At 34.9% G+C, this 18,893-nt stretch overlaps 2 protein-coding genes across 2 annotated transcripts; one reads left to right on the forward strand and one right to left on the reverse strand.

The window, feature by feature from the left end:
• Positions 1-2,013: 2,013 nt before the first annotated feature.
• On the forward strand, positions 2,014-5,192 carry LOC116141985 (ATP-dependent Clp protease proteolytic subunit-related protein 2, chloroplastic-like). The gene is made up of 9 exons (XM_031427449.1): positions 2,014-2,109; positions 2,216-2,259; positions 2,362-2,434; positions 3,068-3,188; positions 3,550-3,687; positions 3,791-3,907; positions 4,356-4,424; positions 4,532-4,627; positions 4,890-5,192. Exons 1-9 carry the CDS (start codon positions 2,066-2,068, stop codon positions 5,025-5,027), a joined length of 840 nt encoding a protein of 279 aa, XP_031283309.1. The 5' UTR covers positions 2,014-2,065; the 3' UTR covers positions 5,028-5,192.
• A 7,734-nt stretch (positions 5,193-12,926) lies between these two features.
• On the reverse strand, positions 12,927-17,110 carry LOC116141984 (AT-hook motif nuclear-localized protein 1). Its single transcript, XM_031427448.1, has 5 exons — positions 16,597-17,110; positions 14,941-15,008; positions 14,495-14,626; positions 13,604-13,765; positions 12,927-13,500 (listed from the first exon to the last, which is right to left on the reverse strand). Exons 1-5 carry the CDS (start codon positions 16,979-16,981, stop codon positions 13,276-13,278), a joined length of 972 nt encoding a protein of 323 aa, XP_031283308.1. The 5' UTR covers positions 16,982-17,110; the 3' UTR covers positions 12,927-13,275.
• Positions 17,111-18,893: the final 1,783 nt, after the last annotated feature.

The raw sequence follows: 18,893 nt of genomic DNA on the forward strand, positions 1-18,893 counted from the left end.
ATGAGGTTAATCCTAAGAAGGAAAAACAGAAAACTCAAAAGAAAGCAATGGTTTGCTGGTCTTGTAAACAAGAAGGACATGAACGGGCTTATTGTCCACTGCCAAAGACAAAACCTTTTGAGGATTCATCATCAGGCGCTGCAAGCGTGGTGATTCCACACATTCCACACACTCCACAAAAGCGGTTAATTAATGCGGATATTTGTGAGAGGTTTAGCTTTCCAGAAGGCTTAAGATTAACTCTTGCTAGTCAAACACTCTGGGAGGATTTGGATGTTAGAGTAGATGCCCTAGAGCCAATCAATTATTGTAGAATTGACTCTTTGTAATAATGTTCATTAATCAATAAAAGGCATTTTATTCTATATCGCGTAAATCATTATTATTGCAATGTGTATTGATATATGTCCTTAGAATGGTAGAACCATGACGAGGGTATCAAGTGTTTCAAATCTTGATAGTGAGAACCCTATGAGCACATATGGTGGCCATTCTAGAAACGTCCATAGCCCCAGTATTATTTTGAAGTAAGGGCACAGATNGACTACGTGGGTTCGATCCTACACTTGGATCGGTAGCAAAACGTTCAAAGACAATCGTGGTGGAGCCTCCAAATGTGCGTATGGTTTCTAAACATAGATTATTAATTTCTGCAGATTTTTGCTTTAATATGAATTGTAAAATTATACCCTTGATCTTGGCTCATGTAAACGATCCTGTTATATTAATTTTTGTTTCTGCTACGTATATGGGACCGTTTACTAACATTGGAAACCCAAATTAGAATCGTATTGGCGACAAGTCAAAGGGAAGTATGGCTGTAGAAGTGTTTAGAGAAGTTAGCAAGAAGGATAGCTTGGCTGGAAGCTGACAAACTGTTTTATGAAGATGAGGAATTTAGAGGAACTAATGTGCTTTATGAAGCAGGAATTCAAAAAATCAAGGTAATGAAAAAATGTCATTTGTTTGACATGATAGATCTTAAACTCGAGAATTTAAATGATCTAATAGTGAAATTAGGAAAAACTGACTTGACAGATTTGGTCCAAGGATTAGCAGTTTATCCTAATGGCGCTATGGAATTGTATGTTCCATGGAAAACCTTTAGAAAATGTTATTGCATAAATCTTTTTAATAGAGGATGGATCGATACAGTGGAAATTGATGTACAAGAAGCAATGGTGGACCCGAATATGCCAGACGTGGTTAAATAAACGCTTTGTGTATTGAATAGAAAGGTCAACACTTTCACTTGCATGATTACTTCCTTATTGCAGGAGAACTATGATGTTCAACCTATACAGATATGGGAATTTCTTGTAGGAGAACCATGGTACTGAATTATGTTAGATAACGAGGTAAGAATGGGTTCTTATGCACTAGAAGAAATTCAAAGGAAAGAAGAGGAAGATTGGACCAGGTTGCATATTACAAAACTGCTACTGGTTAAATCCAAGCTGGAAGAGCTTGTTAAAGCAAATGCTACTATCCATATCCATAATGGGATAGTGGTAGTTTTACCAAATAGGTATGCAACAATCCAGGATACACTCTTTAAACATAACCAAGCCCAGTTAAGAACGCTACTAGAAGGGTTTGATCTAGCCCATCTATCAAAGTAGGCTTTAATGGAAGGTACTATTGATCTTCTGAGGATGGTCTTAGCACACAACCAGGAAGCCCAAGAAGATGAGACTCTAAAAGATTTTATTGATCTTATAGAAGTGGATAACTTTAAAGATTGATAAAAATCTAGAGGATGGAGATTTGGAAAACCGAAAATGTCCAACACATAATACGCTGATGTGTATCAAACAAACGGAAGATAATGCGTGGACATCCAGGATTTTGCCAACAGAATTCAACGATCCAAGTTAAAAAAAAGGCATTGGATGTTGTGTATTGTCGTTTGTAATAATTATATTTTGATATGTAAAACGTGTAATGTAATAATTATATCTTTGTAAGACACGTGGGAGACATGTGGANTCTAACATCCAAACCTTAAAATCTTCTAAAACGTAAGACCAAACTAGTTCATGTTCTACTTTCAGTCGAAACAAACATGTCTGTCTCTCTTAACACAAATTTTCCCCAGCCTTCTCTCAGGTTCTCTCATTGCAATTTCATCATAGTGGTTTATTTTATTTTATTTTTTTTCCCATTTCAGTTGTAATTGATACTTTTTAGGTATCTGGGATTTATCTTTTTGCAGGGTTGGAACCAAGCTTCACTCGGGATTAAGACTTCAATCACCAAGTTCGTTTATTACCGTTCTCCATTTTTTCAAAGATAAATAAAAATAAAATCTTCTCTATCTAACTCTGTTATTATTATTCTTTTTCTCAATTCTTCTTTTAGGTTTTTTGGCAACTGGGACACCTAACCTGACTGCAGAATTTTATAGCAGGATTCACAAGAGCCTCCAATGCGGGTAATTAGTTTAATGGGTTTCGTTAAAATTCTGCTTTTAATCTATGGGTGTAAAAGGATAGAATTTTATTCATATTTGGTTTATTTCTTGTAATGATAAAAAATGTGATTTTTTGTTTGTTGAACTAAAAGTGAACTTGTATTGATGGTGTCTGATTAGTTTGATTCAAATTCTGCTGCTTTGAGCTCTGCAGGAGCGTTATGATATCTGTTGACGGGAGGTTTTTGTTTCTTTCTTTGGTAGTAAAATGGTATATGTCGGTACAGCTTGCTTATTGTGAGTTATCAAATCAGCATTCTTATTTGTTTCATTTACTGTAATAGATTATGTTAAATGTTCGAAATGAAGTGGAATCTCGGTCAAATTGGGTTGGGTGCATTAAACAGTTGTTGCCATTCTTCAATGAAATACTTGATAAAGTTTCGTTAAGAGATCTTAGGTCTTTGTGGTGAAAGGTTATGAGGTAGAATTTATAGTTATAATACACAATACAGAATCAGATAATGTAATCTGGTTTAGTCTTCTTGAATCAGAAAAATCTATCACTGTTTCCTCGCAAGATTCTTAACTAAGAGTGGTGTTCATATGCAAGTGTTAGTGTACTACCCTCTGCATGACGCAGTTCTGTTTCAGGACTCGGACTCATAAACCTATAAGGGGGCGCATCGCAATGATGCCTATAGGGACGCCAAGAGTTCCATATCGGACGCCTGGTGAGGGAACTTGGCAATGGGTTGATCTATGGAATGCCCTGGTAAGTTATTGCATTTGGTTTTACTTTAAGATAATACCCAACCAGAGTTCATGACCTAAAAGGGTGTAGGTCTGTAATGTTAATATGGGCATAACACACATTATAGGTTCAGTTCTTTCTCCCTGTATCACCCAGAAAGGAGTCTTTTAGGCTCCTAAAGGATTATAGTTGCCTGCCTTTAAACTGTCTCTCATGAGGCAATGTCGTCAATTATCAAAAATCATTTTCTTCTCCTTAAATTTTCATCAAGGCGTCTTTGTTTAATCGGATTGATAGTCTGTATTTCTTAATGTAGTTTTCGATTGATTTTAATATTTTGATATATCACTCAAAAGAAACTAAATAAATATTTTCTGTGCAGTACCGGGAGCGTGTTATTTTCATTGGCCAAAATATAGATGAAGAATTTAGCAACCAAATATTGGCAACAATGTTGTATCTTGACAGTATCGATGATTCCAAAAGGCTCTATATGTACATTAATGGTCCTGGTGGAGATGTGAGTTCTTTTCAATCAAGATTTGCGGTTGACTCCCTACTTCTTTGTACTATTGTTGCTGATATCATGTTACTTTGCTGCTGGGAACTCACTTTACTTGCAGCTTACTCCCAGCTTGGCAATTTACGACACCATGCAGAGCTTGAAGAGTCCTGTTGGCACACATTGTGTTGGCTACGCCTATAATTTAGCAGCATTTCTTCTTGCAGCTGGAGAAAAAGTAATGTTTGCTTTACTGCCACTGGAATCTGAAGTGATAGCGATAAAACTAAATTTGCTGTAATTAGATGTGGCATAGTGCATCTTATCAAAGAAATTGTGGTGCAGTACAGGAGCTATCTTGCAAAACTCAGAAATTTAATTAATACAATCAACAATGACTGAAAGTAAATAGTTTGTTGACCATTATGAACATGTTGTATACCTCTTTGTGATCTTAAATCTTAACAACCTAAAGAGCAGATTGACTAAAGAATATGGTTATTAAGTAAAAGATGGTTCCATGGTGTATTCTAAATGTGTTTATATGCATCTCAAGAGCACAGTACTGCATGGGTCGTTGTTCTACTCATGTTATATGTTCATCTTATTGATTTCATCATTTTATAAGATAGCTGGAATCCAAAGTTTGACTGACATTTTTCTTTATGATTTTTGGCTGTATGAAGAATAACCGCTTTGCTATGCCTCTTTCAAGAATTGCTTTACAGTCTCCAGCTGGTGCAGCTCGTGGTCAGGTATGACTGCATACCATGATGTTAGGAACAGCCATACTTGATATTTTCTGATGCAGGTTTTCATTGTTCTTTGTGATGATATTAAAATTATGGAAAATTTTTGACAGGCTGATGACATTCGTAATGAAGCTGATGAGCTTCTTAGAGTCAGGGATTACCTTTATAATGAGTTGTCTAAGAAAACAGGCCAGCCTGTTGAGAAGGTTAGCTTGCTAAGCTGAGTTCTACAATTTATCCAGTTAACTCATTTCATTAGCTAAATGAGAATGCATATTGGTCGCTTTTTGATTGTGGACTGTAAACAAGCTTGATCTTTTCTATGTTAAAATATGACTTACTTTTAAGCACTACCACAAAAAAGATGTGCATGTGAATTTTCTTCACTTTTATTTATTTTAGTACTATGGGAATAATACATCATTTATTATTCATTATGTTATTTGTTACCTTTATGTGTGTATGCAGATTAACAAGGATTTAAGTAGGATGAAACGCTTCAATGCCCAGGAGGCTCTCGAATATGGGCTCATTGATCGTATAGTGAGGCCCCCACGAATTAAGGCTGATGCACCTCGTAAAGATGCTGGAACAGGTCTTGGTTAGTTTATCTTTTATTTTCCACCGGTTAGGCTATAATCCTTAATATAATATGTTTCATAAATTTATATTTACTTGTATTAGCTATTTTGATGGAACTATTTGCATAGAACTTTTCTTGTGATTGTTTTGATATAAAAGACACCCAATGAATGCTTCTAGTAAGCACTACTATGCGACCATATATCAAACATGATGATCTAAGGCATGTCATGCTCTCACTGTTTATGGTTGTGGTTCCTTTAAACTTCCGTACATTTGAGAATTGAGGCATTTTGAACTTCAATTTTCTATCATTCTGTGAGAAGATTGATTACACTGAAGTTGAGGACATCATGCTTCTGCTCCCTACTTTGTATTTTCAGATTGTGATTGCCCAACTGCTGTTGTGCTTGCACCTTTGGAATGAAGGCCAAATTAATAATGGCCGGAAAGGCTTTCCAGCTGATATTAAAATATCTATAGATGTTTGTGTGTCCACATTTACAGCTTGTATAAGGAGAGTGCAAGAACTGTTTCATGATTATAAGATCTAGTTTTAAGTTCTATAAAAATTACATAGCAACAACTTCTCACTATCAACAAAATATAAAGCTTCACATGCACTAAATAGGATATTGATTCAAATAAGATGTAGTTTATGTATCTACTACTTTATTGGACAGATAGAGAAAAAGAATTTGAGTCTTGCTAGATAATAACAGAAAAGAAGCAATGTTTTAAAAACTGACCCGAGACAAAACTCGACAAGTTGGCCAAGTCCCGAGTCGATCGGTTCAATCGGCAATGTCATCATGTTGACATCAGCAATGTTACTGTTCACAGAATGCAAAATTCCAGATCTCTCAAATCAGAATCAAAATCATAAACTCCTGAATAAAAAGTCTTTAGCAAGACATCATCAAACATCATTACATCAATACAATCTCTAATACAACAAATTACAAATCAAAATAACAAAATAACAAAATGAAGGAAGAAATCACATAATAGTTCAACATTTAGCAAAAAATGATCTTCAATCCATCATTCCATCCTCGATTCCATCCTCAATTGAACGTCACAGTTCACACACCATCTGACATTATTAACATTGGCAACATCATCTACAAAAAATTCTAACAAGAAAGGAAAATCATTTAAACTAATTGAGTATAAACTAACTACTACCAAATTGAAATTGCTTAAAAAATTGGAAACAACCTTCTGAAGCATCTCTTGAGTCATAGTAAGAAGGATAATTACCACCATCTATAGGAATAGCTCATTCTCCATATAACGATTGTTACAGTTCATCATAATTAAGTTCACCAATCTCCTCTTCCTCATCAACTATTCACCATTTAGTTTTATTAATACTCTCAAAATCAACACGATCATAAGTAATTTTTTTGTAACAACTCTTAAAATAACATAATTAAATGTTAAAATCATGACCAATAAAAGTTTCAATGAAAATAAAAGAAGAGATAATAATTAATAACAAAATGACAAAGGCTTTATATCTATTTTGCAAATGCAAGTTATAATGAGTGAAAATCATATCATTCAACCGTGGATGCTCCAATCTGTTCCTCTTTTTAATATGTATGCGTTAAAAAAGGCTCCAATTTTGCTCACATTCGAAAGAGGCCAAAGTTTGACTTAGAATTTTGATTGCAAACTTTTGCAAATTTGGAGCACTGAACCCAAATGTCCTCCACCTTTCATCTAATTGAGAATAAAAATATTAATTATAGAAGAAATAAACACAATTTCATAACTTAAAAATTAGACTTAAAAAGTTTAACTATTACATACCCGGACGTGTAGTTTTGCAAGTTTGAAGAGCAAGCTCACAAGAAAAAACATTCTAGACGGTCTCAATATAATCTACTTTCCTCCGGTAATGTTGTCTTGCTTATTTTGAATGCACTTGCTTTACTGTCAATAGTGTAAAGGAAACCATACATGACCTTTGGTCTTTTAGAAAAAGTATCTTCGTCATATTTAAAAACAAGATTCAAATAATATGCTGCTCATGAATATCACGACGCAACATCATATCCCAACGCATCTTAATAATTGTTGTGTAAGGCTTGTACAAAATTTTCTTATTCTTAAACAACTTCTTGATCCCCATCCTCATTCTGTACATGCCATCATACACAATCACACATATCTTATTGAAAGCCTTTCATCTAAGTTTACAATCTGAATCATATGTATCAATGGACTCACAGCTTTGGAAATTATACCAATGTCATCCCAGAATCGGTTATCTAGAACTATGGAAATAAAGACTTTTCCTTTATTAGTTTTTGAATATCGAGACTCCACAAAAGCTCTATCTGTCACCGTAGGTTGCAAGTCATGTTTGTGTTGATGTAGGCTACTGCAAAGAAAGTTGTGGCAAAATGGGTTGCACCTAAGTGTATAATTTATGTCCAACCCTATTCAAGTGATATACAATAGATGTTAGTACTTAGTAAATTATTAAAAAATGTATATATATATATATATAATATGACTTGATAATGTAAATTATAAACATATGAGGTAAAGGTATATAACTTCATTTTTTCCTCAGCAAAGCTAGCACAAACGAATGATTATACACAAACTTTGTAACCTTAGATGCACGTCTCGAAAGGTTAACTATGTGACTCATCTCAGTTATGTCTTTCAGCATCAAATTAATACAATGTGCTGCACAGGGAGACCAAGTAATACTGCTATATTTTTCATACAACATTCTTCCAACAACTTTATAATTTACTACATTGTCAGTGACAAGATGGACAATATTGTTTGGTGCAACTCATAAAGCTATTTCCTCAAACAAGTTGAACAATGCTGTAGCATCCTTTACAACATCTGAAGCAGCCACTGATTTCACAAAACACACTATTTTAGGACAGTACACTAGAAGATTAATCAATGACTTATGTGAATTATATGTCCAACCATCAGCCATTAAAATACATCCAACATCCTCCCAAGTTTTCTTGTAACCATCAACAAGTAATTGCACTTCTTTCCTAGTATCTCTCAATATATTTACACGTAAATTATGATAAGTTGAGATTTTATACCCAGGACCAATTGCAATTATAGAATCCATCATAAGTTAAAAATAAATTGAATTAATAACATTAATTGAGATGCAAAAATCATAAAATAACCTTGTCATAGCCATGTCTGCTCTCCACTTAGCTTCTTTTTCGACTAAAACACTCTTAATTGAGGGCTGAGACCCAGACTTAGTCCTTGGAGCAAAATAGTCCCACCTATCCCAATAGATCTTTTTCTCTTAGTGCTTGAAGTTGAAGTTGGAGTTGGAGTTGGACATGGAGAAACCTTTTCATACTCTTGATCTTCATCTAACATATCACCCTCAAATTGTTGTACACTAGCTCCATAAGGATTGACATTCTTACGAAGTTCAACTTTTTGTTTCTTCTTGGCCCCAATTTCGTTTAGTGTCTCTTCAATTTTGAATTTAACATCGAAATGAAATTTAGAGCACTTTCTAACTTCCCCCTTTATACCTGCTAAATGCAGTTTCACTCGATAAATTCCTCCACCTCTGATTATCTTGCCACAGTAAAGATATGTTAATATCTTCTTCTCATTTTCATCTATGTCCTCATTAACATGTCCCCATGCTATATCATTTCTTCCTCGAAAAGATTATGAAACATCTATGGAAGCAGATTGTTTACAAGACCCAGATGATGACATATTCTTTGTCTTTAATCTTGATCTTTACCCTGGCAACACAAATAACAAATAAGTTATTATCGATCATAATCGAAAATATCTTCATAAATTAAATTAAAGATTCAATATGTTTGATTAAATCTTGTATGGCATGTGTGTATACTGTGTAAACGTAAGAAATTCAAATACTTCAGGATGTTTACATAAAGCCACAACATCATTATGACAATTAACCTCAATCAACCAAGGGATCATGTACTAATACCAAAGAAATCACTATGATTTGCACCATCAATTTGAAACAAAAAATTCATTTAGAAACTACCCTGATCCTATATTATGAAGCTCCCACTCTTTACTCTTTACTACTTTCACTGCCCAATTCAGATGACTGCGACCAAGACCAAGAAAAGCAGCCAGCCGTCCACAAATAACGTAAGAACTTCCAGAATGCGTCTTAACTACTTCGTACCTACCAATTACCAACCAAACGTAAGATTTTAGCACAAGTCTTTTGGGTACCTTAGAGTCGGTTTTGCATCATTATCGAAACCTCTTTTCAGTTTCTTTATTCTAAAAACTGATAAAAGTTGGCTACATATTGAATGTAAAATAGTTGTTAAAAATATAACATTTGTTTTGCAAAAGTTAATGATAGTTTAGATTAATTTAACAACAGACCATGACATAACAAAGTAGCAGTCAAAGCAGTACTCCATGAGATGTGGAGACAACAAAATCTTGAAGAAAAGATAGAGGACAAATGGGAGGAAGAGGCGACAGTTATTTGGCGAAGATGAGTTGTCGTTGACTGTCGAAGAGGTGGAGCTCAACTGTGAACTGTGAAGAGATGACATGGAGCAAATGTGAGGAAGAGGAGACATTTCCTAGGCAAGACGAAGAGGAGATTGATGGTGTAGCTCTGAGATCGACGATGAACAGAGCAGATCGACGGTAAAGAGTGAAAACTGAAGAGTTAAGAGAGGACATAAGAGATCACGAAATGGGAGGAGAGTCTCGGTACCCCAGCTGATGATGAACAAAGAAGTTCACGCCTTCACGGTGAAGAGACGAAATCGACTATGAATGGGAGACTCCGATGGAATATTTTCAGACAAAAAGTCAGGGAAATAGCGTAAAAAGGAGTTTTTNTTGAAAAGTTAAATTAAAAAAAAACAAAAAAAAAAAAAAGAAAATCGGGCTAACCCGGCCCGGACGCGCCTAACCCGGCGGGTTAGGGTTGGCGGGCCAGCCATTTTCTCAAAAATGGCGGGCCTAACCCGGCCCGCCAAAGAATGTAACCCGGGTCGGGCCGGGCGGGTTACTTTTCCACCTTTATTCGTACCTACCAATTACCAACCAAACGTAAGATTTTAGCACAAGTCTTTTGGGTACCTTAGAGTCGGTTTTGCATCATTATCAAAGCCTCTTTTCAGTTTCTTTATTCTAAAATCTGATAAAAGTTGGCTGCATATTGAATGTAAAATAGTTGTTAAAAACATAACATTTGTTTTGCAAAAGTTAATGATAGTTTAGATTAATTTAACAACAGATCATGACATAACAAAGTAGCAGTCAAAGCAGTGCTCCATGAAATGTGGAGACAACAAAATCTTGAAGAAAAGATAACGGACAAATAGGAGGAAGAGGCGACAGTTACTTGGTGAAGATGAGTTGCCATTGACTGTCGGAGAGGTGGATCTCAACTGTGAATTGTGAAGAGATGAGATCGAGCAAATGTGAGGAAGAGGCGACATTTCCTGGGCAAGACGAAGAGTAGATTGATGGTGTAGCTCTGAGATTGATGATGAACAGAGCAGATTGGCGGTAAAGAGTGAAGACTGAAGAGTTAATAGAGGACAGAGGAGATCACGAAATGGGGGGTGGGGTTGAAATCGTTGATATTTGGGGGTTTAAGGGATATAGGGTTTATTCTAATTTTTATATGGGACCTGGTTTTTTTTTAAATAACTGTTGGACCATCGGGTGCTACAGTGCACCGATCCAACCGCGGGTGTAACTGGCCAGTCTTACATTACTGGTTATTAGCCTCATTCGGCTCGGCTCACCGGTTGGGTGCCGATTGAACCGGTTGACCGGCCAGGTTTTAAAACATTGAAAAGAAATATAACGAACAAATTTGGTACAAAGCATAGCCCAAAATGCAGGGTGCTATCCTTATAGGAGTTACCCAATGTCTACTGCATAGATGAACTGAAGGTTAGAAAATAGGAGAAAGGAGATTCAATAATTTATCCCCAGCAAAGAGAGGGAATAAAACCAGTGTCAGCATAACGCAAACTGAAACATATTTATCAAGTGACTTAAGCGTGCAGGGATCGATACTTGGCACTGAATTAGCCAGAGCAAAGCTTGTCTCTTAACCTCTCTTCCCTCCATGCATTTTTAACCTTAGAAATGAAGCTTTCGACCCTTTTCTGGGAATTATCATTGTACATTCTTCATCTTCCCAACCAATCTAATCGTCGCTGCAATTGTCATTTTCATCTTCCTTATAACCATTGGAACCATAATACTTGTCATATTCATTACGATTGCCTCTGATGTTATCATGTGTATCTTGGCTCATGGTAGAAATGCGGCAGACCTCCTCAACTTGGTAAGTATATGGCGGCTGGTAGCTCCCAACAATGATATGTTGAATATGATTGTGTTAAACAAGGATAAGGAGGACTTGATGAAAGCTGATTAAAGATTGTTGATAATGAATTGTTCATAAGCAGAATAGCAGCAACAAACAAATATTAGAAAGATAGAGAACAGTATCCCAGTCTCAGCCAGCTTCATGGTTCATACAGGTATTCCAGTGGGAGATATTGTCTTATATTATACATACAAAGTCTTGTATATAAAGGGATGTGACAATACTCGTGAATTGTGTATCATTTCACCGTCATTTAAAGTGTTTATTAATTTGACTTTTTATTATAATTTAGTCAATCATATTTTAACACTAGAAACTCTTTAAAAGTATAATATTATAGGACATGTTTGGTTTATTATTTCTGTACATTTTTTCAATCTTATTCTCTAAATAATATTTAGCATATTATTTTAAAAATATTATCTTATTTTTTTAATTACTTTTAGACCCCATAAGGTTATTAATTTCATTAAATATCTCCTGAAAAAAAGTTTAAAAATTAACAAAAATACCCCGTGACCCATACTTGCCAGATTTCGACAACCACCATCGGTGATAGCCGAAATCTGCCACAACGGTGAGTTATCGATCAAAACTGGCCGGTAATTTACCGATCTGGCCTTTTCCAGGCCAGATTTGGCCATCAGCGACTGCCAAAGAAATGGCCGTCGTTGACGGTCAACGACGGCCAAAGATGGCCGTCGTTTTGTCCTTTTCCAGCCTTCGTAACCACAACAGGCCGTAGATCTAGCCTGAAAAGGCCATAACGACGCGTTATGACACAGATTTGACCGGTCTGTGTCGTAACGCAATTTTTCGGCTAGATTTCGGCGGTAATTGCTGGAATCTGACATTGCAGGTGGTGGGGGTATTTTTGTCATTTTATATATTGGGGTGTTTAATTAAATTAGCAAACCTAGGGGCTTTTTTATAAATTTCTAAATTTTACCTCGTAATACTCCCCTATACAACTACCCAATATTATTCCCAAAATCATATCCAAAATAATGAATCAAACGCACCCATATATATTATAAGTAGAAACATGAACAAGCTCAACCTTTTTTAAACAAATAAATATATGAATAAAGATAGGTTGACAAACACTTCTCATAATTTTCTCTCATAAATGTTAATGTGACAGCTCATAATTGGTCAGGTGAGACTCATTGTTGGACAGATGAGACCCATTACAAATTAACTAATTACATATTGACATGTCGCGTTTGTGAAAAAAAAAATTAATAAGAAGGGTTTATAAGTATAATATCACTGTAAATACATATAGGGCTAGGATTGGATCGTTGCTAATGGTAACCAAATTATTTAATTACGTTGATGACCGCTCTTTGATGTAGATGGGAGCATACTTATATTTATCATTTTCACAAGACATCTAATTGACAAACTGTATGCCTTTGAGGTTTCTGAATGTGAAGCGAAACATTGTAATTAGTGTGCTATCATAACTAGAGATTAAAACAAAATTAGAACACAATAAGGAATTAGTGTTTCAGGCTTTCAGCCCTTTACTGGGATATAATAACATAAACAAACAATTGATGAATGATGTTCAAAAACAAAACAATGTTGGAAATAATAATACATCACTCTGAAGAGAAAGGCAACTCTAGAAGAAAATATTACATCAAAATATTCTACATGACACAACAGTGGTAGAACGCTACCTAATCACCTAACTTAATTACTACATCAAAAGGAAGGAGGGTAATACCTCAGATTAAACTCATGGGGATACTGATAAATACTTCACAAGTTTACAGACAAAACAAACATTAGGTGAGATTCAACAAATGGAGTTTAGTTTGATTGTTGATTTTGTCAGTAACAATCGTTACATTACATAATGAGGTGAGGCTCTTTACATTACCCTACAGGCTGAGATGCATTAATGTCAGTTGGCTTACTCCTCGAATCTGATGGCAATGGAGACCAACTATCTCCACGAAATGTGGTAGTAAAATTTCCTTTTGGATCAGCACTAGAGATAGGAACAGCAGCAGTTGGAGCAGCAATTGATATGGGCTCATGTTTCTGTTTCTTAGGCTTTTGCTCATGCTGATTCCCTGCCAAAAAGCTGCCTACTACGACCTGATATACCGACAAAACGTCAAAAGAATTTAAGATTTGTGTCTCTTCAGATGTTTGAAGTAGCAATCAAGATGTTTTGAGAAAAAAATCGAAATTGACAAACCTGCACAGGACTTGCAGCCACTAGAAGACCAGCAACTCCACCGCCTACGACACGCCCATCAGGACTTGCTAAAGAAACACTCATCCCGCCGGATCTGCTCCTTGTTCCCCCACTATCACTAGGCATGAATGAACCAGATAAGGACAGTATTTCAAATCGACCCTGCAAGAACAACAGTGGGAACAAATGGGATTTCTGCTGGCTACTAGTTGAAGAAAATTGAATAAATGTAATAGGAATAACATTAGAGATGAGAGTGTACGTGAAAACTAAAAGGTTCAAAATAGATGCATCATTAGGGAAGGAAAATATCAGTTTTAAGTCATAAAACTTGAATAAGAACAAGTAGATGTATGACAAGAAAGAAAATCATGGGTACAGCAGCATACCAGAACAAGATCGAGTAACAATCCTAATTAGTTTTCCAAAGATGAGACAACAACAATTTGGTCCATCTAACATTACATTGCTCTCGTATTTGTTCCAATCTAAGGACAAAGCTATTGTCATAGCATTAACTATTTGGACCTTTTACTACTACCAATATTTTCATTCTAGTCTGCACCTAATTCTTCCAGCACTTCCATATATCGCATCACAAACTTCACTATTAAGTTAAAATTTCATAGTAAAAAATCATATGAAGAACAGGACCCAGAGTATTGCTATTCTAGTTCCTTACAACAAGGAGAACGAGATCTCAATCTGAATCTTGATAAGTATACCATTACAAAGATAAAAAATTTAACTTTCATATAACATGAAGATTGACAGAACCTCAAGGAGTTGAATCTTATTTTCAACACTGTGCATCAAACTGCCATTTCAATGTGAAGGACTTATTGTAGGTCAACTAAATATAAGCATCTCATTCAAAGAAAAATGCACCACCTCGTATGTTAATGTACCACCAGAAGAATCAGGCTGACGCAGTGTAACACTTGAGATCACACCATTTGCAGAAAGAATGCATATTGCCCGAGGTCCTTGTTGAGAAAACGATATGATCTTCATTGTAACATCCTAAAACAAATCACAATCACAGCAAATTAGCATATGACCTACTCAATCGAAATCTAAGAAGATAGAGAAATCATTCCAGAGAAGTTAGCAGCAAAACTAAGTGCAATACTTTCTGTATTTGACTGTTTGCAATTTCTTGGATGGAAAAATGGGAAAGAGACAGTGAGAGCCAAAAGCTCAAATTATGTCTACAGTTCTCCCAACCATGTTTTTTTCCAAGGCCAGGAGATACAGATGATTCTGCATTCAAGCCATGAAGCCACGAAAATAGAAAGAAAAAATTCTTAAAGAAACCTGTGATGATCAAAACATACCTCGCCTGTATTAACAGTAATGATATGTGGCGTAAAATTAGCACCAACGGAGCATGCAACCCATTCCCCTACAAAGAGTCAATTCACACAAGATAAGTAACAATGATGTGGAAGTTCCCACTATGCAATAAATTGTTTATTTACAGACAATAACCATGCAACCATGCAATCAAGCAAACTTGTAATTCATGCACAATTTCAAAAATCACAGTATTTTATAGGAAACATGATTAAGCTACTACTATCTTCTCAGATTACTAAGTCCTTTTCTCTCCTAGCATTTAATTTATCAAGATTGATAGATGTTATGGACTTATTGTATATATGTGCTTATAAGCTGAAAAAAAGAATAGGACCACCAAATTTAAGAAGTCTAGTCTTCTAATTGGTGGCAAAAGAAAAATAATAACAAATGCTATCATTCTAGTATAAGAATCCAAAGAAGAGGATAATTGTAATGACTATTGTTTGCAAATACATTACAAAATCATTCACAAATAGTACATTTTCAGACTCAATAAAGCGCGTGTGATTCTTAAATTTTGTACGAAATCTAGATTTTATTTACAAATGGCATCATTTCTCTTGTATGGCTCTCTTATGCTCGAAAGGTACAAAACAAAGATCATTCACATCTCAATGTCAAAAATAACAACATGCAACTGAAAATTGAACGATAAAACAAGAGATGTAACGCACAATGTATGGAAGTAGATACTTCTTTATGTTCAACATGAAAATTTAAGTGAGATAAAATATAAATAAACAACAAGAATCAGACTGCTCTCACAACGTATGTGGTAAATATATCCTAGGGTTGGGGAATTAGAGAGCCCAGAAACTCTATTACCCAATGGTCACGCACTTAAAAGAAGAGAGAATTCTGTAACTAGCTACAGTGTATGAAATGCTGAGTCTCACTGTAGTCGATTGGCTTAAAAGATGCTTTCTTAATTACACATGGCGTGATGCTTATTTTACCTGCAGTTCTAAAGAAGCCAGTGAAGTGACAAGCTAGACAGACAGATACTTTAGTAATTATGACTCTATTCAAGTTTTCACTTGTAACTTCAGAGAACTTGTACACAGCGGAGCCCAACGCCCCAACCCGATAAAAAGATGGCAAAAATAAGAAGTCAAAGCCATGAGTCATTAACTCATTGTATTCATCTACCCACTTGGAAGAGAAATCACACCACTTAACACGTAACACATCAGAACCTAAAAATCAGTTTTACAACAATATAACACTAAAATCATAACTAAACATAAAACATGAAGAAAACTTTTCCCCTATTCACTCAGGCAGGCAGTAACAAAAAGTATACAGGTGTCCTGTCCAGCATCACTTGGCAGAGTTTTAGCAGGTACCCAACAAGTACACAAATGACAACCCAAGATTCCATCATTCCTATACCAAACCAACTCACAAAAAAACCTAACTAGCACCACACACATAGCAAGATCTCTCGACATAAGCATCTAATCAAAGGTCCCACTTCTACCAACACCAGCACCAACAACACCACCACCAAAGTTTATACATCCCAACTCACTCAACTCACTCCATAAATACTATCAAAACCATATAAAACCTAAACTTTCAACCCCAAAACCCGTATCAATGCTTATTCATAAAACTTTTATTATAATTACCTAAATTTTCCAGCTCATACTTTGACTTGCTGACTGAGCTAGCCGGCTTCATTTTCCTTTGCTTCTCAGCCGAGCCGGAGAAGTCGATCACTGGAGGCGACGGCGCCGCCGAAGATATGGGCTTGGGCGAGAGAGCCATGGTGACCGTACCATCGGGTCCGTACTTTCTGGGTCTACCGCGCTTCTTCTTAGCAGGGAAAGTCGCCGCCGTTGCAGCTTGCGGCGTAGGAGCAGGAGCAGGGGCGGATCCCGGAGTCGGGTTCGGATTCGCTGTTGGGTTTTCGGATCTTGGAGCTATATGGTAGTCCGAAGGAGCATCTGATCCAACAACTGTTACCCCACCCGTTGTGGCTGGAGTTACTTGTTCTCTTGCTGCTGCCTCCATAGATAAACCCTAAATTTCTTTTTTTTTTAGCAAACAATTTTATGGATTTTTTGAGGGTTTTAGAGAAAACCCATTTGAATTTTAAGCTCAATCAACTTAAACCAAAGCTTAAAGTACAAAAAATAAAAAAATAAAAAAAAATTCTAGAAGAAGAAGAAAAATTAGAGCTTGAGCTTATTAGAATCTAATAAACAAGAAGAAGTTTGGCAGTGATTATTATTATTAAGCAGAAGTTGAGTTCTGAGATTAGAGAGAATAATTTAAGCTGAAACCGAGATTAAAAATGGTGGTATTTTTTTTTTAAATAATAATAATAATAATAATAATTTTGGCTTATGGGAAATTTGAAGAAAAAGATTGAAATTTGATCTTGATTTTGAAGTTTTGAATTAGAAAAGAAGAGATAATAAGAAACATTGATTTTTGTTGTTGAGCTATATTAGGTTCCTAACTTCGTAAGTTTGTCTGAAATGAGAGTAAAAAAGAAAATGAAAAAGGAAATAATTTGATAATATTATTATTCTAATGGTTGATATTATATGTTAAAATATGTTGATATTTGTTTATATGTTTTAGTTGGAATCCGGTGTAGAAATAAATTAAAATAAATTTGAAAGTGGGTAGATGATTTTCTTTTTTAAGGGTAGAGAAAGTGGACAAATTGATATAATAATATTATTATATTTTAATTAATTCTATGTTATTGAGTGAATGACAAGTAAATTTAATTGCCAAAGCATGAAGAAATTATTTAGAAAAGGAAAAAAGAGGAGTGGCCTAAGGCAAGCATTACCTTTTTATGGGGCCTGGCAAGCATTACCTGTAGGCCTGCAAAATAAAAAATAAAAATTTATTTATCTTTGTTTCAATGAATTTCTTCATATCCCTGGCCCTGGAGAAAAGAGAAAGTTCAAACAGCAGAAAGGTGAGCAATATATAGAGAGTGGTGGTTTATGCACACACCAAATTGTTACATAATACAAGAATCTCAATCTATATCAAAATTTATACTCACTTTAAATGTCAAATTATATTTAATTTTTTGGATTCTTCCATTATTAGCAATAAAGTTTAGTTTACCTCCGGAGTAAGACTTTGTGAGATAAGGTCAGTATATTTAATGCATGAACATGTCTTGTTATTTACGTCGGATTATTTCAATTAATTACATTCCTACGTCTTAACAGGAAAATAGCTCGATTTTTCTTTTCTCTTTTTTTGTAAGATAAAATGCAAACTGTAGAAATTATGCCAATTCTTGAACCTTCATTAATATTATAAACCTTGATATATCAGTTACCATCAAAACTAACTTGTATTTTTCTATACTACTGTATTATTTTTTTAAACTGAAAAAGTTTATATTCTAATAACTATTAGATTTAAATTCAAATAAACTTTGACTCCTATATTGGTGGATCCAAAATGTTTTCCCAAATAGACAGAAGCTTAATTATTTTTATTTTTTAAAATATATATATATTTATATAAAAGTCTCATATGGAATACGCGAAATTTTGGAAGTAATGATAGCAAAAATTAGTAATTTAAGTATGTAAGGGACCACAAGCATTGACCAAGATCAAATAGCAAAACCAAAAGGTATCTATCTATAAACTCAGATTAAATTAAGTTACCAAAAACAATAAAACAAATTAAAGAAACTGAGTTTAGATAAGAACAAACCAAATATTCAATTATTTTAGAGTAATTGATAAATATAGTTGATGAGTTCGATGCACATTATAACATTATTATCCTCTACAACTTTGTTTTTTGTTTTTTTCTTTATTTTCTTCCTTTGTTTTAATGAATATTGACATGCAAATGGGCATAAAATTATATTGTTTTTTTAATTATGGTCGGTTATCAGACCTAACATATTGCATATTTTATATATAATATGATGGGA

Source organism: Pistacia vera, unplaced genomic scaffold (assembly GCF_008641045.1).
Source record: "Pistacia vera cultivar Batoury unplaced genomic scaffold, PisVer_v2 Contig402, whole genome shotgun sequence".
In the NCBI taxonomy this organism is placed as follows: Eukaryota; Viridiplantae; Streptophyta; class Magnoliopsida; order Sapindales; family Anacardiaceae; genus Pistacia; species Pistacia vera.